At 57.8% G+C, this 22,105-nt stretch overlaps 1 protein-coding gene across 2 annotated transcripts; it reads right to left on the reverse strand.

Moving 5' to 3' along the window:
• Window positions 1-250: 250 nt before the first annotated feature.
• Window positions 251-21,799, reverse strand: PLIN3 (perilipin 3). Of its 2 annotated transcripts, none has more exons than XM_032307059.1 (8): window positions 21,608-21,799; window positions 19,064-19,147; window positions 16,190-16,388; window positions 15,935-16,017; window positions 11,699-11,984; window positions 6,454-6,653; window positions 5,077-5,202; window positions 251-3,078 (listed from the first exon to the last, which is right to left on the reverse strand). In XM_032307059.1, exons 2-8 carry the CDS (start codon window positions 19,127-19,129, stop codon window positions 2,737-2,739), a joined length of 1,302 nt encoding a protein of 433 aa, XP_032162950.1. In that variant the 5' UTR covers window positions 19,130-19,147; window positions 21,608-21,799; the 3' UTR covers window positions 251-2,736. The 2 variants fall into 2 exon arrangements, with proteins under 2 accessions (XP_032162950.1, XP_032162943.1); XM_032307052.1 differs by having other exon boundaries at window positions 251-3,081; window positions 21,608-21,792.
• Between the last annotated feature and the right edge of the window lie 306 nt (window positions 21,800-22,105).

Below are 22,105 nucleotides of genomic sequence, written 5' to 3' on the forward strand. Positions count from 1 at the left end.
AGAGCGCAAAGCTGCTCAGAGAATCCCCAACCTCCAGGAAAAAGCCAAGGTCAAGATCAAGTGTACAGGAGACCTGTCTTGCCTTCCCCTGTACCTGCCACCCCTCCCACCGCCCTCCCCACTGGCAGCCTGGCCACTCACGTCCCCCACATTTGACACACCAAGAGCCTAGAGTTTGCAAAAGACAAGACCCTCCCACCTCCTACCTCCCCCTTTATTTTATTCCAGGACTATCAACATTACTTTTTTGTTTTTTTTAACATAAAGAAAAGCCTGCAGTCTCTCATCCGTTGGAACGGGAACCGACATAACAGATGCCACCCATGACAAGCAACGGTCCCATAACGACATCACGATGACTTTGTGAGAGAATGGGAGAGAACATTTTTAAAGCCACGAAGTTAGTGCTGACTTGTCACAAAGCAAGAGCTAACCAGTACACCTCATTTGCGGAGGGAGCCACGGAGGACTGGGTTGGGGGGCAGCCCATCTGCTGATATCCTCGGGCAAGTCGGGGATGCACACAGGAAGACAAGGGCTCAGACCCGCCTGCCAGACCCTTACTGACCGGGAGACTTCAAGGAAATGATTGGACTACTACCTGCCTCAGTTTTCCCATCCACAACATGGGAAGCTCAGTGCTGGGACATCGGCCAGGGGCTGCGCCTGGGGGCTCAGAGCAGTGCCAGGCTCCCAGCCACACCCAATGCTGACTTGGCGCTGTTAGATGCGGAAAGAGATTTGCTCCCTGACAGATTAGGGGGCCTGTATGGGGAATCTCGGGGACTCATTAAAGCAAAAAAGACAAAAAAAGAAGTGTTGGCGAAGCCAGATGACTTGGTGGTTCTCCCCAGGCGCCCGCGTCTGAGGACACCCGTGGTGGTCACCACTTGAGGAAGGGGCAGTGCCCTTGACATCAAGTGTGGGGCAAGGTGCCCAGGGTGGCCCCTCAGCCCCAATGTCACCGGTGCTGTTGGGGAGACCCAAAGAAAACCTAAGTACCAGGTTATTCAAACGCGCCGTCCTCCGCAATCTTTGCTCCAGGTCTGGGAGAAGCTGGCCTCGGGTGATCACCCTGAAGGCTAGAGGGTCACTCGCAAGGGGACCAGGGAGCGGGCTGGTACACCCATGCCCCATCCCAAGCTAGAGCACAGGATGTCCGTCCTCGCAAGCATGCAAGGGACAGGAGCAGGACTCTGCCGTCAGGGCCACACCGAGAGAGGCGAGCCCCAGCCCGGCAGTGTGCTCCTGGCCCTTCGCCCGTAAAGCTGTGACACCTAACCCACAGAGCGGAGGTGATTAAGAGGGTTGGTGTGTGACACACGTGGAACAGCCGTTGGCCAGAGTGGGCACGACAGAAGGATTCGGTTGCAGCGTTTTCTAAGGAGATGTGAGCACGGCAGTGGGCACACGGCCAGGCACAGAAGGGGACGGAACTTCCGGAAATCTCCGAGCTGGGGTCTGTCCGGGGGCAACCAGGAGTTCCCTGGTCCAGGACGAGTCTCCAGGGGCGGCTCCAACAAGGCAGGCCGGCTCAGAGGCTGGGAACACCACACATCTGTCCCCGCCCAGTTCTGGAGGTCAGAAGTCTGAAATGAGCCTTACGGGGCTAAGACCAAGGTGTTGGCAGGACTGGATCCTTCTAGATGCTCAGGGTGGGGGGGATCCCGTTTCCCTGACTTCTCCCACTTCTCCAGGCCCGAGATCCTTCCCCCATCTTCAGGGTGGAGAGAACACCCGCCCATCTCAAATCCTGACCTCTGCCTTGTCCTCACCCTCTCCGACCCACCCTCCAGCCTCCCGCTCATAAGGAACCTCATGATGACCGGAGGGCCCCCACCCAATTATCAGGACCATCCTGCCCCCACCTCCACAGTCCCCACCGCCACCTGAGGGACCATAGTCAACAGATCCTGGGCATCAGGACGTGGCCATCTTTGGGGGGCCACTTGCCACACCCCCTTGCCCCCATCACCTAGGAAGGTCTAGGAAAAGCAGCCGGCCTTCTGCTTCTGCCAGATGCCCCAGGACATGGCACAGGGGGCAACGCTCAGGGTGGGGAAGATGAACCCTGGAGCCCCGCCCCGGATCTGGCCCGGGCCAGTTCACACGCTTGTGAGCAGAGCAGGCGAGGGGCCAAGAAGGCCATACAGAGACCCCTGCACTGCCCAGCTCTTGGGGAACACGTGTGAGTCAGCACGCGCGCACACACACACACGTGCACACGGCCCACACTTAGCTGCAGGTAAAATTTATTAAGGCAATGCTGAAGCCTCCGGCTCCCACGGCCAGTCAGGCCGACCTCAGCCCCCATCTGCTCTAGGACGGGCCACAGCGGCTCTGCCTCCATCCCATGCCCCACTTCGGAGGCCAGAAGTCCCGAGCCTGTTAGTTAAAGGCTGCTATCCAGGGGTGTGATTCAGAAAGGAGGCTGGGGTAGAAGAAATCTGTCCCCGGTTTTTTAAGAAAAAAGAAACCAGGGAGACGGAGGACCTCCTAAAAAGCATTTTTTTTTTTTTTCTGGAAACTTCCCCGATGACCGAGGAGGTGAGGCTCAGGCCGTGCTGCCTCTGAGTGCAGGGAGGGGGAGGAAGGACGGGTCAGTTTCCCGCTTCCCAGGTGGCAGCTGAGATGGGCTGGGGGGGGAGGGGGCGGGCGCCGGCGCAGGGCGCGGGCGCAGGGCTCGGGCCGGCCCCTCCGAGGGAGACTAAGTCCCTCCGCCTCCTCCTGCCCGTCCTACTTCTTCTCTTCCGGGGGTTTCTCAACGATGCCCGGGGCGAAGGGTCCCACCAGCCACGTGATGGGCGTGTTCTGAGCCACGTACTCAACCATGTGGTCAAGGGCTTCTCGGGCCTTGGCCACCTGCTCCCGGCTCTGCGTCAGGATCGCGCCGGAAAGGTCCTGGAAGGAATGGATGCCCGCGAAGGTGGCCTGGAGGTCCTCCACGTGGCACCGGGCCTGCTGCACCTGGTCCTTCACGTGGCTGGGCAGCCCCTGGATGCTGGAGCCCAGCGAGGCGCAGGTGCTCTGCAGCTGCTGTGTGACGTCGCGGAACATGGTGAGCGTCCGGGTCTCCACCTGCTGAGAAGGGGCGGCGATCAGGACCGAGCACGCTGCGGGCAGCTGGAGCCCAAGCCGGCACCGGGAGAGGCTTCTCCCGCCGACCTCCCAGGAGCCCTTCCCTGCGGTGGTCCGGGACACCAGCTCTTCTGAGTCTGGAACCACGCGACCGAGGTACCAAAGTGGGAAAGAGGCGGAGGCATCTTTCCACAGGCAGGTTCAACTCCGCCAGCCGTCGGGGAAACGGGGGCAGGCCCGCCAGGAGGCGTCACCTCGCGCCCACGAGGACGAGCGGGATCTAGAAGTGATAGGTGTTGGCGAAGACGGGGAGGACCCGGGGGCCCTGGACGTGGCTGGTGGTGCGGTCACTTTGGAAGACAGCCTGGTGGTCCTTGCAACTGTCCAACCTCCGAGTTGCCAATAGTCCAGCAACTCCCCTCCTAGGAATCCCCCCACCCAAGAAAATCAGAAACACACGTCTGTACAAGACTGGTTCATGAGGCACTGTCCACAGGAGGCAAAGTGGAGACCACCCGTACGTCCATCATCTGGTAAACGGGTAAAAACACATGACCCACCCACGCACGGGTGCGTCCCACAGCTGCGGGCACAAGCGAGGCGCCCACATATGCGGCCCTGGGGACGGACCCTGAGCCCACGACGCGCAGGGAGAGAACCAGACACAGACACAGGAGTGAGTCCACTGGTGTGACAAGCCCAGAGCAGGCTCTCCACGGACAGGAAGGGGGCTCATGGGGCCAGGGGCCGGGGAGGGGAAAGTGACTACTGAGGGGGGCAAGATCTCCTTTCGGGTTGGCGGGAATGTTCCAAACGGGTCACAGGGACGGTCTCACAACCCTGCAAATACACTAAAAACCACTGAATTGTACAGATGGGGGGCTTTCGAGTCTGTGAATTGTATCTCTGTAAAACTTTTTTTCTTAAGTATAAGACACTGCACTTTTTATCTCCACTTTTAAAGTTTTTCTGTTGTTTTTAAAAAAGAGGTCTGGGAGAACCTTCTAGGCAGAAGTCGTACGTGCTGCGAAGGACCGCAGTGTCCATGTGCAAATCGGGACCTTAACCTCCCTCCCCCACTCAGGGAAGAGGGCAGGCTGGGCGGCAGGACTTTGCCCACACCTGTGACAGAGTGCTCTGGACTTGAACGTGGCGGGGAGGAGCCGACCAGAGTCAACATCCACAGCTCCTGGGGCTGCCCACAGCAGTGGGGGAAAGGGAGACGGTTTTGGGTGGTTTGGGTCTGAAGGCTAACCGTGTGCACCGATATTCGTGCTACCTGTTGGGACATCGATGTGTAACGCTGTGTGTACGGGACAGAGGAACTCAACTTTTTTACACAGTAGTGTTAACACAGATCAGAGAATTCGCCCTTTCAAGTGTGCAATTCCGTAATTTTCTCGTATATTCGCAAGGTTGTGCAAACCACCACCTCCACCTCCAGAACATTCCATCACTCCCCCCAAAGAAACCTCAACCCCACGGAGCAGGTGGCTCCTCCCCCCCTCCCCCACCCCCATAAACCCGGAGACCGAGGGACGTTCATAATGGGGCGCGAGAGTCACGTAAGGTGTTGACTCAAGGGAAGTGTCCACGAGTGACGGCAGAGGCGGTGAAAGGGCGCGGCAGGAGAGGCCAACACCTGGGACGGATGGGACGGACCACAGGACATTAGTGAGAAGTCGTCACAAGGAGCCAGGCAGGGGAGTAGGGAGGGCTCAGTGACACCGGAATAAGGGAGAAGGTGAAAGAGATGTGGCTTAGAATTTTGGCAGGTTGAGAGACATCACTATCAAGTGTATCACAGTTCAAAACCAACACCCACACCCAAGAGAGGAAATCTAGGTAGGCTTCCTGGAGAAGGTGCTGGTGTGTCCTGAAGGCAGTGAATGGGAGGAGAGGATACGGAAAGTATTCCACGCAGGTAAGTCCATCCAGCAGGGGCATGGAGAGGGAAGTCAGTGCCCTAAGCATCCCATGTGTCCCCCAGGCTGGTACCTCTAGTTTGGCCGGGTTCGCCTCCGTGCCCTGGAGCTCCTTCTGGTTCCAGTTGAGCCACATCTGGTGTAGTTTCTCCTGGCCCTCCACCAGCTTCTGATCGACTCCTTGCTTGACGTTTTCCATCTGGGACAGGAGAACAAGGAGAGAGAGAGAGTGAGAGCCGGACACAGGAGAGCGACTGCCTCCAGCACCTGACCAGGGCCGGCAGAGCCCCGTGCACATCCCGGGAACAGCCACAGCGCCCTCCTCCTATCCAAAATGAGCTGATCTGCGAAGGCGAGGAAGGCGGGCGGGATAGTGTTCTCACAGAGGCTTTGCACCGCTACGGTTTCATCACCATCGTGCGTGCAAGAAGTGGCCAAAATGCTCTGTAGCTCCTACCAGTCTGTCTGGCACAAGGAGAACCTGACGGAATCCTTACGCCTCGGCCGGGGCCACAGGACTGACTCTGGCCAACAGAATGTCAGCAGGAAGAACACAGGCAGGACCTTAAAGTGCTCCAGTGCAATGTTCTTCAGCCCTAAAAAAGAAGGGACCCTCACCCCTGCCACCACGATGTGGAGAGACCCAGAGGACATGGGGCTCAGTAAGAGCCGAAAGACCTAGAAGGACCCATCCCGCAGGACCCCACTCCCAGGAGGTCCCCAGAAGAATCCCGTCTGCACAGAGAGAAAAGGGTGGGAGCCGGGGCTGGGGAGTCTGTGCTTCGTGGGGACAGAGTCTCCGTGTGGGGAGATGGAATGTTCTGGAAACGGAGGGTGAGGATGGTTGCATTAGTGTGAGTGTGCTTCATGCCCCACTGAGCTGTGCACTGGAAATGCTTAGGATGGCACCTTTAACGCTGTGTGTGGTTTACCCCAATCAGAAACTGACAGAGGGGTGAGCGCTGAGCGGAGGCGGCTAAGCCAAGAGGCAGGCGGCAGGAACTCAGCTCTTTCCAGAAGGGACAGAGCTCTGGGCGGGGGCAGGATGTGACAGCGGAGAGGACCTTCCCGGGTGATGGCATCCATCCCACATCTGGACTGCGGTGCTGGTTACGTGTCTGTTTCTACTTGTAAAACTCCCCAAACCCTACGCTTAGAAACGGGCGATTTGGGGGCTTTAAACGGAACTGCCACCAAAACGCATCTCACGCTCAGGGGTTCATGCTCTTGCCGCCCGCTGGTTCCTCGGACCACAGCTGGGAGGGCCTCCGCCGGCCAGTCCCGCAGTCGTGGGCTGAACTGCATCCCCCCAATTCCTATGCTGGAGCCCTGACACACACCACCACCCCCAGCCCCACCCCCAAGCTGGCAGACAGTCCCTATCGCCCCGCCCCCCTCCAACCGGTCCAGGTGTGCGGGAGATGCACAGGGGTGGGGTGGGGGGGCTCACCAGGCTGAGCGCCTGCGCCAGCTGCACCAGTGCCTCCTGCGCGCGCTGGCGCGTGAGCTGCAGTTTGCCCAGCGAGTGCGCGTAGGCCCGCTGGCGCAGCCGCTCCGACAGGGAGCCCAGGCGCACGAAGTAGCTCTGCTCCTGCCGCTGCTGCTGCACCGACGCGATGTCGAAGCCCTCCAGGGACGTGGCGAGGCGGGCTGCGGGGAGGAAGCACGAGAGGTCACGTCAAGGCCGGGAGGCGGTGGCGACAGCCCGCGCAGCTCTGGCTCGCGGTGGGGGCGCTGAGGCGGGGTGCACAGATGGGTTCGTGGCCCGCGCAGGCTTGCCCACAGGCTGCTGAGGGTTCTCCGTCCAAGGGCTGCCGCTCGCAAGCTGGGAAGCCTTGCACCAGAGTCCCCGGCCTTAGTTTTCCCCATCTGCGAGATGGGTATGCTGGGAACCGATGTGGCCAGGATTAAGCGTGTGAGTCTGCAAACCAAGGCCCTCGGGCACATCCGCTCAGCCTCTGGTTTTGCACCACGCTGGAGCACAGCCCTGCAGATCAGTTATATACATCTACACCCGCTTTCAAACTACAGTGGTGGAGTTAGTGGCCTCTTGGCCTGTGGACACTGAAATATTCACAATCTGCTCCTTTGCAGAAAAAAGCTGGCCAGTCCTGTATTAGCACCCCGCACCTATTACATGGCCGACCTTTCACAAGGTTCTAGGTGCTTCCTCCACTCTTCTCTTTGAACAACAACTCCATAAGGGAGGCACTGTTACCCCGTTTTTACAGAGGAGGAAACAGGGACTTGCAGGGGAAGTGACTTCCCGAGGTCCCGCAGCCAGGCAGTGGCAAGTCAGGATTTGAAGCCAGGCCTCCTGACACCAGGTTCTTTTTTTTTTTTAAAGATTTATTTATTTATTTATTTATTTGACAGAGAACACAAGTAGGCAGAGAGGCAGGCAGAGAGAGAGGAGGAAGCAGGCTCCCCGCTGAGCAGAGAGCCCGATGCGGGACTCGATCCCAGGACCCTGAGATCATGACCTGAGCCGAAGGCAGCGGCTTAACCCACTGAGCCACCCAGGCACCCCTGACACCAGGTTCTTAACCCCAATACTTGCCAGCGGTAGGTCTGAGCCACATGAGAACTGTCTTAACAGCAGGTAAAGGAAGGACTATCTAGTCCAGAGAGAGCCCGTGTTATTGCAACAGGGCAGGATGGAAACTGCGCGTCCTGATTTTATCCTAGCGGGTCTGCTCCTTTCAAACTTTAACAGAGTAGGTACGAGCTTGACTTCTGTAAATAACCAGATAAGGATTTGACTCCAGACCTCCTGACTAATGCCCTAGAGCAGGGGTCTGCAGACTGCGGCCCCCAGGCCGAATGTCACCTGTCTCTATAAATAAAGTTTTATTGGCACACAATCACACCCATTCATTTACCTCTCCTCTGTGCTTCTGTGTTTACAGCAGACTTAACTAGTTGCAGCAGACTAACTATCCCCAAAAGCCAAAAATATTTACCATCTGGTTAAGAAAACATCTGCCACTCCCTGCTCTACACCAAAGTGATTTTGCCAATAAGCTTCAGTTCCCCCTTCCCTACGACCACCAGAGTCAGAGCTGTCTGAATTGTGACATCTGGACCTCATACTGAAAAAAGGAACCCAAATGAACATTAGGTGTTTGTGTGACCAATTTATAGCAGATGGTATGGGGTCCCGTTTTCTGTAAGTGCTAAAGTTTCTTTCTAAAAGAATCTGAAGGGCGCCTGGGTGGCTCAGTGGGTTAAGCCGCTGCCTTCAACTCAGGTCATGATCTCCCCGGTCCTGGGATCGAGTCCCGCATCTGGCTCTCTGCTCGGCAGGGAGCCTGCTTCCTCCTCTCTCTCTCTGCCTGCCTCTCTGCCTACTTGTGATCTCTCTCTGTCAAATAAATAAATAAAATCTTAAAAAAAAAAAAAAGAATCTGAAAATGCTGATTTTGAAAAGTGTATCAAATACATACTAAGGAACATGGGGCCAGGGCACCACAGATGTGCCCCCAGTCAGGCCAGGAAGAGTCTGGCTCTCTGGGAAGTAAGCTCTCCACGTAGCCACCTAGTTCTAGCTCTGCATCTCTTTTGGCCAGCCACTGTTCCAGAAACAAAAGATGGGAAGAACAAAATCCCACAGGCAGTCACTGACCTGTTGCTCAATCAAGGTAAGCCTTCAATCCGGGGATTTCAGTTGTTTCTATGAACATTACAAATTCCAGAAGAACATACTTCCAGAACATAACCCAGGGATCACTGAACTTTTTCTGTATGCAGCCAGACAGTCTGTGTTTTGGTCTTTGCAGGCAGTTATACCGCACCTTAATGCGAAAACACTCACAGACCACATGCATGTAAATGCGTGTGGCCGTGTGCCAATAAAACTTTATTTACAAATGCAAGTGGTAGGTCAGATGCGGCCTGGAGGTAGTCTGACCAGTCAGTAGGCTGGGGAAGAGGATGCCATGGAAGAATCATTTCACGATGACATTTAAAAAGAATGAAGCTCATATGTTCCCCCCCAAGACACCCGTCACCCCCCAAAACCACAAGCACCCCTACGTACAATGGTTTCACCCTCACCCCACGGAAACAAGGAACCAACACAAAAGCAGGGCTGGTCAGAAGGATCTGTTCTCTGCAGTGGCCCCCCCAGCCTGGCACAGGATCTTCCTCCAAGCAGACCCTGCCTTCTCCCCCTGCCTTCAGGGGCAGAGACCCACAGCTGGTTCTGCCTGGCTTCAGCACCGACCTCGGGCCAGCAGCGCCCTTCCTTTGAGAGGCTTGGGGTTGGGTTCTGGACCTTCAAAGGACAAGTGACATGCCATGCTCAAGCCACATGTCTCAGGGCTTTAAATCCCCAGCCCACCTGAGACATCAAGTTTCTCCGGAGAGCAAAGGACCACCCCGTTCCCTGGAAGATTCCCAGGGAGAATCATGGACACTCAGAGCCAACTCGACGGGGGTCTCTGAGCAGCCAAAAGTAGTGGGACAAGAGAAAGGTCAATAAAGTGTGTGTGTAGGATTGGAATATGTCCTGTGAATCTTTGCACCCACACCCATAACCTAAACACCCACTACTGACAGTGGGCGAGGCTGGCAAACCAGCCCGTGATGCCAAAATAAACAGACAGGGAGGGGCACCTGGGGGCTCAGTCCTTAAGTGCCTGCCTCTGGCTCCCTTCTCCCTCTCCCCCTGCTTGTGTTCCCTCTCTCGCTCTCTATCAAATAAATAAACAAAAATCTTCAAATAAATAAATAACAAAATAAAGCGGGGAAGCCAGCCACCTGCCCTGCTTTTCCTCCACAACTTGCACCTGGGCTCATCCAAGCTGCCCCAGACAACTCCCTCCAAGACAATTTTCCAGCTACCGGAGAAAGAAGGGGCACTCAGAGGAGCGACATCTTGTTATCCCAATCCCAGTCCAACGAGGAAGTTGAGACCGAGGCGGAGGTGCTCACCCACCACGGAACCACACGATTCCCTCTGCGCAAAGTTCCAGGGAAGCAGGGCATTTCACCCGGGAGGGATTGCAGGGCGGTGTCTGGGGACACCTGTCCTGGTCGCCCTGGGGGTGCTCCGGGAATCGAGGGGGTGGGGCCAGGGACGCTGCCCCACCCCCACCCAGCACCCAGGACACCCCGACAAAGAATGACCCAGCTCCGAATGCCCACGGTGCTGCCCTCAGGAATCCCACAATCTGATCTGTCCTGCAGCTCCTTCCAATTGTTCCAAATGTCTGGCTCCTTATCCAAACCAACCAACTCTGGCCAAAGTCGGATGGAGTGTGGCGTCTAGTTCACACGCAGCCCCTCGGGCCCTCACGGCTGTGGGCACCAGAGTCTGCACCGCGGCGTGGCCAAAGTCCCAAGAGCCACGGTTACGAGAGCCAATGGTGGGCCACACAGGACACTGCTTTGTCTCAACAGTTTCATCCCCGGTTTGTCTATCTATTCCTGCCTCCACCTGGACCAGTCCCCACCACACCAGCAGGAGCCCAGCGCTGGTCCCAGTCCTGCCCTCAAACCCCAGTCTGCCCTCCCCTCAGAGGCCACCAGAGGGCACCCATGCGCACACAAGTCAGGTCCTGGGGCTTCTGCCCACCCTCCAGGACTCCCACCTCCCTGGGGTAAAACCAAGTCCTCCCCTGGATTCCCTAGGCCGTGCACGACCTGCCCTGTCCCCCTTCCCAACTCCCACTGCCCACTCTGCCTTGCTATTCCTCTAACCCACCAAGCAGGTCCTGCCCCAGGACCTTGGTATTGCCACTCCTCTCCAACCTGACATCCACGTAGCTACCTAGCTCGTTCGCTTGCTGCATTCGGGGTCGTGTCACCTCCTCAGAAACATCTACCCAATCCTCTCCCCTCGAAATCTCTCCTTTAACCAGCTTTCCTTGTATTTTATACTGTGAGTTCCCCGAGGGCAGAATTCTGTCCACTGTGGTGTCCCCAGGACTTGGCCACACAGCCGATATTCAAGGAACATCCGAATGGACAAATGCATGCCTGGGGCAGGGGTGGGGGGGGGAGTGACAGAGAAGAGTCTGAATGCCTGCTGAGTGCCAGGCCCCATTCTAGACGTGGCACACCGCAGCGACCAAGACAGTGTGCAGCTGCTTTGTGGGGCTGATGACAAGTGCTGGAGAGAAAAAACAGAGCCCAGCCAGGAGGGGACGGGGGCAGGCCTCAAGACACAGTCTGGACAAGGGAAGGGGCGATCTGAGCTTCACTGGGGAGGTGGCATCTGAGCAGAGCTGGAGGTGGAAGGGTGTCTAGGGGAAGAATGCTCCCAGTGGAGGGGAGCAGCTGGTGCAAAGGCCCTGGGGTGGGAGCATGGTCAGGATCAGCAACGAGTCAGTGTGGCTGGAGCAGAATGAAGGAGGGGAGGTAGATAAGTTCATGGGGGGGTTCGTGGGGAGGACTTGGGTTTCTACCCAACAGGAGGTGGGAGACCCCAAGGGCTGTGGGCAGGAGGACAGAACCAGGCTCTGGTGCTCACAGGGGCCCTCTAGTGGTTGCTTCAAGGAGAACAGACATTGGGGGCCAGGGAGGAGGCCACTGCACTCACTGGTCCAGGGGGCACTGACAAGGGGCTACAGCAAATCTGAGGGAGAGGTGGCAGGGTTGAGATGGCACAGAGGGACAGACCCCAGCTGGGTGTGTGTGTGGGGGGAGGTCTGGCAGGGGCGGAGGCGTCCGGGCACAAGGGCTGCACTCACCCAGCTCAGCATCCGTCATGGGCAGGTGGTTGTCCACCCACTCCTCCGACTTGCCCAGCACCGTGTCCACCCCGCTCAGCACCATCTGGCCCACACGGGAGCCCATGACCGACTGGACGCCGCTGGTCACCGCGGACTTGGTCGCATCCACACCAGTCTGCACAGCACCCCGGGTCACGTCAACCGCCCCCGTCACTCGCGTGGCCACTGTGTCCTTGGCGCTGGACACGGCTTCTCGGGCCCCCGACACCTTAGATGAGACGAGCTCCTTGGTGTCGGCTAGAACCTACAACAGAGGCAGCGTCAGCATCTCTGTCCTCTCTGAGGACCCCCACCCCTGCACCCCAGCCTCCAAGGACCCCAAAAGGAGGAGTTCCAGTTTCTGGGTGACTCCCAAGGGTCAACATGCTACCCAGCAGTGAAGACGTTGAGCTCTGGAGCCTGGGGTGAATCCTGGTTTGCTAGGTCCTGGCTGTGTGGCCTCAGGCAACTCACTCTACCTCTCTGTGCTTCCATTTCTTTACCCACAGTGTTCCAGGGGACTGTGCATTGGACCCTGATCCCCAGGACCACAGAATGTGATTATCTGAAGAGAAGGTCTTCAGAGAGACACGAGGACACAGAGGGGAGGCCAGGCAAGGCCAGAGTCTGGGAGTGAAGCAGGGGCCTCCAGAGGAAGCAGCTTCCCTTCTGGAACTTCTGGCCTCTGGGACGGGGGAACAGGAAGTTCCTGGGTCAGCGGCTCAGGAGACGGGCACGATGGGTTAGATCAGTGCTTGGCTCAAGGGCTCCATCGTGGGGCAGAAGAGACTAAGACAGCCCTGGAGGTGACCGCCCCGTCCCACGCGGAGAACCGGAGGTGACCGCCCCGTCCCGCGCGGAGAACCATAATCCTGGTGGGAGGGACCATCTGGGGGCCAACTCCCTTAGGACAGTGGCTCTCATCTAGGGTGATTCTGCCCCCAAGGGGATGCTGGGCAGTGTCTGGGGACACGTCTGGTTGTCACATGGGGGCGAAGAGGTGGGCGGGGAGCCCCTGCCGTTGAGGGGACAGGGCAGGGATGCTGCTCTGCCCCCCAGAGAACACCCCGGGCAGAGGCGCCCCGAGCAAAAGCAAAGCGACACAGAGGATGCAAGCAGGTGTCTAAAATTTGGCTCCATGAACTCCCAGCAGAACACAGTAACCACCTTCAACTCCACACGGCAAATGGGGCTCTATGCCCCAAAAGGTCACCGCGCTTGTGGATTTATTCCTGAAGCTTGTGCTAAAACGGTAAAAACCAACACTCCATAGGAGACGGGCACTGCTCTGAGCCTTCAGAGGATGGACCCGCTTCTGCCCTATAAAGCCCTAAGAGGAAGGCGCATACCCATTCCTCGGACAAGAAACTGAGGCTGGGGGGGTAAGCAGCTGTCTTGGCAAGGGGTGTCTGGGCCCAAAGGCAGAACCTGGATGTTAACCTGGTACTTTGACTCCATAGCCCCTGACCTGGGTTAGCAGCAGCGTAGTCACAGGGTTGGTAACTTTCTCTGGAGATGGGCCACGTAGGAAAGAGTTTAGCTGGGCAGGCTGGCCACCTCCATGTCAATGACTTAACTCTGCCCCTTGTACAGTAAAAGCCGCTCTCGACGACGAAACGCGTGGGTGTGTCCACGTGTGACGAAAACTGTATTTAGCACAGCAGGTGCAGGGCCGGACCTGCCGTCCAAGAATGGCCCTGGGATCGCGGAAGAGGCTGCCGCACACAGTGGGTGTTCGCGGACCCGCACGTGAGGCTCCAGTCTTAAGCCTCTGAGCAGACCGCCAGGCGGACAGCTCTCCGCAAAGCCCAAAACCACACCACCACCCCCATTCCCACCCTTCTCGGGGGGCAGCTGGCACCCCTCGGAACACCTAGACCTCCCGTGTCCACGGGAATTCGTTTCCTCGGGGTGGGAAAAGGTGGCCACTGGGGCTGTCCCCCAGCTGACCACACCACGCATCTGGCAGAACCGGGAAGCACTGCCTCCTCCTAGGGTGACCCTGGGGCGGAGGTGACATCACAGGAGTCCAGAGAGCACGGCGCCTCTGAGCCAGGAGCAGCTCTGCCAGACGACCTTGGAGAGCTTCACCCCAGCTCATCCCTTCTATAAACGGAAGGAATGCTGGCCTCATGGGGTGGCAACAACAGGACATGAGAAATTCTCGCAAGCGCCCGGCTCCAAGGAGCTGGCTCTGCAGGGAAGCTTCTCTAGCCTTCTGTGAACTGGGCAGTTTCCACCTTCCAAGCCCACCGAGCCTCTTCATGGCCTTTGCTGGGGAGACCCCCGTCCCCGCTGCACCAAGTCCTGCATGAGCAGGTGGGGTCGGCCTCTGGGGGACGTGGTGTAGGGCAGTCTCCGGCCTACAGGAGGCGCCCGCTATCCGGGGTGGTGGGGCCCTGGGGACAGAGCCCGGGAGAATCAGGGCAGCGGCGCCACTGAATTCTGGTGGGAGACAGCCGGACACGAAGAGCGTGGCCATGTGTCCCACGAGGCGAACGTGGAGATTAAGCATCTACTGTGCCCCACGCTAGATGGTGGGCCCCAGACAGAGCCACCAAGCAGCCTGGCCCTCCCCCACTCGGGAGGACAAACACGCAGTTAAAAAGCCCTGGGGTGGCGGGGAGCCCCACAGGCCCACACAACTGGGACACCCCCATTCAGCCCACCTCTCAGCGCGACTCACAAGCCCCACAGGGTGGAAGCAATCCGCTGACAGGTGCGAGGAAAAAAACAAGGTCTATCCACACTCCGGAATATTGTTCAGCCTCAGAAAGGAAGGGACCCTGCCACCTGCCACCATGTGGAGGGGCCCTAAGGACATGGGGCTCAGAGAGCAGAGCCAGACCCAGAAGGACCCGTCCCGCAGGACCCCACTCCCAGGAGGTCCCCAGAGGAGTCCCGTCCACGCAGACAGTGAGGAGAGGGTGGGAGCCGGGGCTGGGGCTGAGGGTGGGGAGTCCGTGCTTCATGGGGACAGAGTCTCCGTGTGGGGAGATGGAAAGTTCTGGAGACGGAGGCTGGGGGTGGCTGGACGGTGTGAGCGGGCTTCATGCCACAGAGCTGTGCAATTAGAGACGATTAAAGACAATTTTTCTGTTCTAAGAGGATTCATGTAACTGGTGCACAAATGTCCAGCGATATTCAAACAGCCCCGAAGTAGGGACAACCTAAACGCCCATCAGCAGATGAACAGATACACACAACGTGTCCCCCATGCACAGGACTGTCACTCGGCTGTGGACAGGCACTCCCCCTGGAGACGGACCCCGAGCCCACAATGCTCAGGGAGGGCTGTGAGTCCACGCATGTGACCCGCCCAGAACAGGCCCCTCCATGGACGGGAAGGAGGTGGTGGTTGCCAGGAGCATTTGGCAGGAAAAAGATTAACAGCTAAGGGATATGGGGTTTCTTTTGGGGTGACGAAATGTTCTAAAACGGGTGGTGATGGTTACACAACATGAATATACTAGAACCATTGAGTTGTAGACTTTCAATGAGCTCATTGTGTGGTATGTGACTCACGGCTCAGGGAAGCTGTCCATGGCATGCTAGAGAGATGCTGGCCACAGGCCACGGGCTGCTATTTAAAATTGCCAACTGAATTCCTCAGTGACACCAGCCACACTCTGAGTGCTCCGTAGCCACATATACCTGGCGGTTTCCATACTGGACGGTGCGGAGAAAGAACACAGACATCGGAGACAGTTCTCAACAGAGCTGAGCTAGAAGGACCTTCTTTAAGAGAGAAGGGAAGCCCGCTGAAGAGGTAGGATTTGAACAGAGACCTGAAAGTCTGGTTCATGACGAGGAAGTGCACATGCAAAGGGCCTGGGGTAGGACTGGGGCAGAAGCATTTACTGTATTTGCTTCCCCAGGCCTCCCCTGAATCAAAGTTCCACAAGGCAGGCACTCTGTTTCTAGATGTGTGTCCTGTCTACCTGGGTACGGATGTTCCTGAACAGAGTGCAGAGGCTGGTGGGGTTGGTAGTGGGACAGACACACGGGGGTTTTGAAGAGATCTGGCTGGGGTTTCGATCACTCCTCTAGCGGCCCAGTGGGGAGTAGATTCAAGGTGGGGGTGGGGACAGACTGAAGAAGGGTCAGGGAGGAGCAGTCACATGTGTCTAATCTATGAGAGGAGGAGCCCAGGAGGCCCCCCACCCCCGCGGAGCCTCCGTCCCCCACCGGCTCCTGATGGCGGAGCTCAGTTACCTTCTCCGTGTGCTGCTGCAGGATGGGCAGGTTCTCCTCCAGCTTGTCCAGACCCCTGTGGGCGTATTCACTGGCCGATGCGACTACACGCGACAGGACAGGAATCAGCAGTCACTGCATGTGTGCACCCGTCGGGGCCCGGAAGGCCGGAGGGTGCTGCTTTGGGGGAACAGGGCCAGGGGTGGGGCAGACACCCCCCACCCCCCTCCAAACAGCCAAGGAGGTGGGACCCAGGCTCCCTGGGGCGTCACTCACTCTGTGGCTCCAGCCTGGAGAGGATGGGCTGGGCCCCGCTGACGGCCGCCGCAGTGAGGGTCTTCACGCCCCTCTCGGCCGCGTCACACACAGTCTTGACGTGGGGGTGGCTCTCCTTGGTGGAGGTGTAGGCGGCAGACACGATGTTGCAGGTGGAGCTGATGAGGGGCATGGTGGTCACGCGGTCCACCACGCTGGGCTGTGGGGACAAGCGGCTCAGCGGGCTGGGCCTGGGGCTCCGGGCGGGGTGGGGGTGGGGCGCCACTGTCGATTTCACTCCCGGCCAGGCCACGCCTCAGCTCAGGCTTGCCCTGCATCGCCGGTGGTTGCACAAGCCACTGCTTCGAGGTTGCCCCATGGGCGCGTCCTCTACCCTAGCCTTGCCTCTCCTCTGTCTGAGCGCGTACTTGACCCCCATCGCGTGCCGCGCGGAGCCAAGAGCCCGGGCTCTCACGGGGCTCCGGGTCTCCCCGGGTCGGCAAGCTACAGCCCACGGGCCCACACCTGATCTTCTTATCCTTGTCCGGTTTTTCCTAACAGCTGAAGCGAGTTCACAGATCATTAATGCCACCATTTGATAACGCACGATTCCAAGGTTTTTAGTATTTTCATTAGGTTGTACAATGGCTGTGGCTAACTCTAGAACTTTGCCATCACTCCAAGAAAATGGTCTCTCCTTGTTCTCCCCGCCCCCAGCCCCCTTCCTGTCCAAGGAGGAGCCTGTTCTGGGCGTGTCACACACACGGACTCACACCCCGTGTGGCCTTCTGTGTCTGGTTCTCTCCCTGAACGTCGTGGGCTCGGGATCCATGCCCGGGCCAGCGCCTGTCAGTGTTTAATTTTTTTTAACTGTGGTAAAATACATATAAAACTTACCGTCTTAACCATTTTCAGTGCAGAGCTCAGCAGCATGAAGCACACTCACGCTGTCCTAGAGCCACCCCCACTCTTTGTCTCCAGAACTTTCCATCTCCCCAAACTGAGACTCTGTCCCCATGAAGCACAGACTCTCCAACCCCTGCACCAGCCTTGGCTCCCACTATCTCCTGTCTGTGTGGACAGGACTCCTCTGGGGACCTCCTGGGAGTGGGGTCCTGTGGGATGTGTCCTTCTGGGTCTGGCTGCTCTCCCTCAGCTCAGTGTCCCCGGGGGTCCCTCCATATCGTGGAAGAGGTCAGTGCTTTATTCCTTTATGGGGCTAATATTCCATTGCTGGCTGGTTCTACAAATAAAGCTTTAATACTACACGGCCACTCCTGTTCATTGATACTGTAAGAGCGGAATAGAGTCAAGACAACCCTTCTGAGGCTCAGTTTCCCCACCCATCACATGGGGAATCATGCCTGTCCAGTAGGAATCGCAGAGATCACTCGTGGGAAGGTGCTGGCACAGGGGATGTGTGGACAGCTTGTGTGTGACCTCACTCAATCGGCAGCCCCTGGAGATAGGGAGTGTTCACCCATTTTATGGAAGGGTTAACTGAGGCATGGAAAGAGTAAGTCACCTACAGTCACGAACTTGAGATGGACTCAGGCCAGCTACCTGGCCTTTACCCCTTGCCCCTGAGGCCTCACAGGAGTTAGTCCGAAGTCTCCCCTCCAGCAAGCCCACTTTCAGGCATCTAACCTGGGACAGGAAACACATGTCCACACAAAAGGTGCACATGAATGTTCCCGCAGCCTCGTTCTGAGTGGCCAGAAGTGGAGACAGCCCAGATGTCCATCACTGGGTGAGGGGATTAGAGAACAGGTGGTTCTAAGTATGTTTTTAAAAATCCATAGCCTCGGGCACCTGGGTGGCTCAGTGGGTTAAGCCGCTGCCTTCTGCTTGGGTCATGATCTCAGGGTCCTGGGATCCAGCCCCTCATCGGGCTCTCTGCTCAGCAGGGAGTCTGCTTCTCTCTCTCTCTCTCTGCCTGCCTACTTGTGAGCTCTGTCAAATAAATAAATAAAGTCTTAAAAAAAAAAATCGATAGCCTGGGGGCACCTGCGTGGCTCAGTTGTTAAGTGTCTGCCTTCGGCTCAGGTCATGATCTCAGGGTCCTGGGATTGAGCCTTGCGTGGGGCTCTCTGCTCAGCAGGGAGCCTGCTTCCCCCCCCCTCTCTGCCTCCCTCTCTGCCTACTTGTGATCTGTCAAATAAGTAAATCTTCAAAAAAAAAAAAAGTAAGGTTTTTTTTGGTTGTGTGTTATTTTACCACAATTTTAAGAAAGGAATGAAGCACTGACACCCGCTACAAGGCAGATAAACCCCCAAAACACGCTCAATGAGAGAAGCCAGGCACAAAGGGGTCTCAGCTGGCCGGATTCCATTCGAAATGTCCAGAACAGGCAACCCCACGGAGCCAGACAGCCGATGCGCGGTTGCTGGGGAGGAGGAGGACGGAGGAGGGAGTGCTGACGGGGCGGGGTCTCTTTGGAGGGAGGAATGTCCTAACAGTGTTTGGTGCTGATGGCTGTGGAACTTGGTAGTTGACGAAAAACCCCGGGGCAGCACCCTTCCCAAGGTCACGTCATTTATCATATGCAAATGACATGTTCGTAGTATTATTTATGAATTATACATAGTTGTTCGGAAGCTGTGAAGGGGGCAGATAATGGGGGCTGATTTCCTAGGATGACGCTCCAAGCACCTGCGGACAGGACAGCAGTGGGGGCGGGAGGCTGGCGGCGGTTTCCGAGCGGACCCCAGATCTCCCCCAGAGCCTTCGGGATTCCCCGTTCTGTCCCTGCCCCCACCTGTCCGGGGTCTGTGTGATGGCTCGCCCTCAGCCGCAGAAAGAGATCTGTCGCCCACCCCCACCCACATGCTGCCAACAGCTCCCCGCCACCCTGGTGTGGGGAGCCTCACCCCACGGGTCTCTGCCTTCCCTCACCTGCTGGACCGGTTCTTCTCCTGTCGCCTGGGTGGTGGCGGTGGCTTCTGTCCCGTTGGTAGACATGGTTCTGTGAAGCAGGCCCTGGGGTGCACAGATGGGCTGTGAGGGTACCGTCCCTCCCTCCAAGAGGAAGTGCAAGTTCACGGCTGCCCTCTGACCCTCCCCTATTTCACAGAGCCGGCCCCCCCAACATTCTTGATCACCTGTGAGCCCCCATGCGGGGCCAGGTGGGGCAGGGAGTCTGGGGCCCTAACCAGCACTCAGGCGCTGCTGATGAAGCAGATTTCGGAGCCACGCCTCCAGGGTCAACTCCAAGGGCTTCACATGGTCAGTACTTCGGGGAGACACCTGTGGCCCAACACCTCTGCGGACAGCCATTTGCCAGTGGCTACCTGCTCTCAAGAGCCATCGTCCCTGTGACCTGGAAACCTTGAGGGGATGATCCCACACCTGTACTGTCATGTGGGCAGAGGCGTGGGCCCCTGTGTCGGCCACAACCCGAGCATGGAAACAACCTGGTTCCCCCGAAGGAGGGCCTAGAGAAAACAAGGATCCATCCCAGTGCAGTGGCCACGGCGTAGAGACCTACACGTCACTGGCTGGACCAGGATACTCTGACACGAATACCGCACACAGGGCGAAAACGTGTGCTTTGTTTGCCCAGGATCTTTAGACATAGGAAACTGTTAACAGTGGCCACCTTTCAGGGCAGATCAGGTGCACAGGACAAAGCCTCTGACTTTTGAGCCGGGCAGATAATATTACCGGTTCAAAAAAAAAAAAAAAGGTTAAGCATTAAAACCAAAACACCCCACAAACTGCTTAAGAAAACCCTATGGCAGACCTATCAGGCAAGACTCAGGAGGGAGAGCAGGATAAGGGAGGCTCCCAGGAGAGGCTCATGCTCTCGTTTGCAAGGTACTAAAGGAAACACCGCAGGTGTGTCCCATTTTCCTGGACAGGTGGGAGGACACGGGTAAACCCTCATCAGACTACAGACCGCAGGAGTCCAAGCTCCGCCCGTGGTGTACCCTGTTGAGCAAGGAACCTCCCCTTCCCTGGCCTCAGCCCTCTCACCTGCACAAAAGAGCTAAAGGTAGAACCTGCCTTCAGGGCTGGTTCCTCTGGTAATTCTGGGATGAGCCTGTTGTGAACCCCTGACCTTGAGTCTGAACATTTCCTTCTAGAGGAAGGGGGCCCATCCTCCTGGCTGCCATGTTGCCCTGTCTCCCAAAGCCCAGCAAACTGAGGTTTTGAGAGCACCAGTGCTGGAGTCCAAACCGGTTCTAACCCCAGCTTTGCAACTCAGTACCCAGCGGGAGCTCAGGAAAGCAGCACCCACTCAGAGCCTTGCTTGCCCCATCTGTAAAAATGGGGATATGTATTTCTAGCTCAGAGTCCCTACAGACTGGCAGAGCGACACGTTGTCCTTAGCTCAGTACCTAGCACATAGTAGGTGTTCAATAAACAGAACCATTTCACACACAGGTGAAGCGACCCAGGAATGAGCTTCTGCTTGGTACTGAGTTCCCCAAGCTGGGAAGGGGAGCAAGTCGGCACACTGGCCCCTGGTTATCTTCAGGAGTCCGGTTATTCCCCTCACCCCTCCCTGGGCATCTTGGAGGCCCATTCTCCCATCCCCTTGGCCCATCAATTCCTCCTAGAGCGGGTTTAGCCAAGGGCCGCCACTACAGATGTCAGCATCCCATTAAAGTCCTTGGGGTCTGCGAGCTGCCTGAACTTGGCTCCAGCGGCCACAGCGAGAGCTAGCTGGAACCGGCTGCGGTCACGCAGGCGCCCAGCGGCAGCCGGGATCCAACTTCCAAAGTTCCCAGAGACCAAGGTCCCAGGCCCGGCAGTTCCAGCAATCCTGACCAAGGTCCCAAGGTCTCAGATAAGGGGCAGCAGGCCTTCCCAGCCACCGTGAGCAATCCTCTGGCCACACCCACCTAAAGGAAGAGGGCGGGGTCTGCCCGCGACCTCCCCAGAGTCAGCTGAGCCCACCAGAAACTCGGGCGGGGGGAGGAGCTAAGCCCCGCGGGCGGCAAACCCATTTGCCGAGGAGGGGTCCTTGCGAGGCAGAAAGCCCCCTGATTGGGGGGCAGGGGCGCCCGGAGGACCCAGGAGGGACGATTTCCTCTGCAGGATAGGCTGCGGCTCGCCTCCAAACTGCGTTAGCAAAGCAAGCCGACTTTTCAGGGAGGCTGTGTTTTAGGAGGGGGTTTTACCCCCCTCTTCATACTGCCACTTTTGGGGGGCTCTTTCACGCGCCCCCGCCCCGCCTCCAACGAATGTCTCAGAAACTGAAAAGAGAAAGTTTGGAAGTTTGACTCTGCTCCAGAAATAGGTCTTGTTTCTTTTGTTTTGTTTTGTTTTTGAGGGGGCGTTAGGGGAAGAGACGGGAAAGCTTAACCCAGGCTGGAGACCCCTCCCCAGACCGCAGAGCCCCAAGGAAGGGTCTCCCCTCCGTCTTCTTCCTCTGGGACGCCCCGGGGCCCGGCGGACCTCGCCCCCCACCGCAATCAGGCCCCCTCCTCTTACCGCGGTCAGCGGCACGAACACAGTTCGACGGGCAGCTCTGAAACCGTCCGGGGGAGGCCCCGGGGAGGCTTTTATACTCAGGGGGGCGGGCGCTCGGGAAGGACGGGCCGGAGGACCAATCGTATCGGGAGGCTGCCCGCCGCCGGGCCACGCCCCCGCTCGGTGTGGGACGTTGGAGCCGCAAGTGAAGTCCGGGAAGGGCCAGACTTTTGCGGGTGGCGTTTGCGGGCCGCGCCGCGCCGGGGGACCCCTATAAGACGCCTGATCCAGCCAAGGGCACCCCCTCCCGACCTAGGGGTCCTATGAACTCGGCCCAGGGAGGTGCTATCCTAGTTCTAGGGTCCCCCAGTCCCCCTTTTCTCCAGAGGCGGTGAGGGATCGTTGCCCCGCTGCGCGTGAGGAGCCACGCCCCAACCCTGGGCGGGAAGGTGATGGAGCAGAGCTCGACCCAGCAGTATGAGCAGCCTTCGCCGCAGCAGTTAACAGACACGGAGTGCC

Source organism: Mustela erminea, chromosome 1, assembly GCF_009829155.1.
Source record: "Mustela erminea isolate mMusErm1 chromosome 1, mMusErm1.Pri, whole genome shotgun sequence".
Taxonomy (NCBI): Eukaryota; Metazoa; Chordata; class Mammalia; order Carnivora; family Mustelidae; genus Mustela; species Mustela erminea.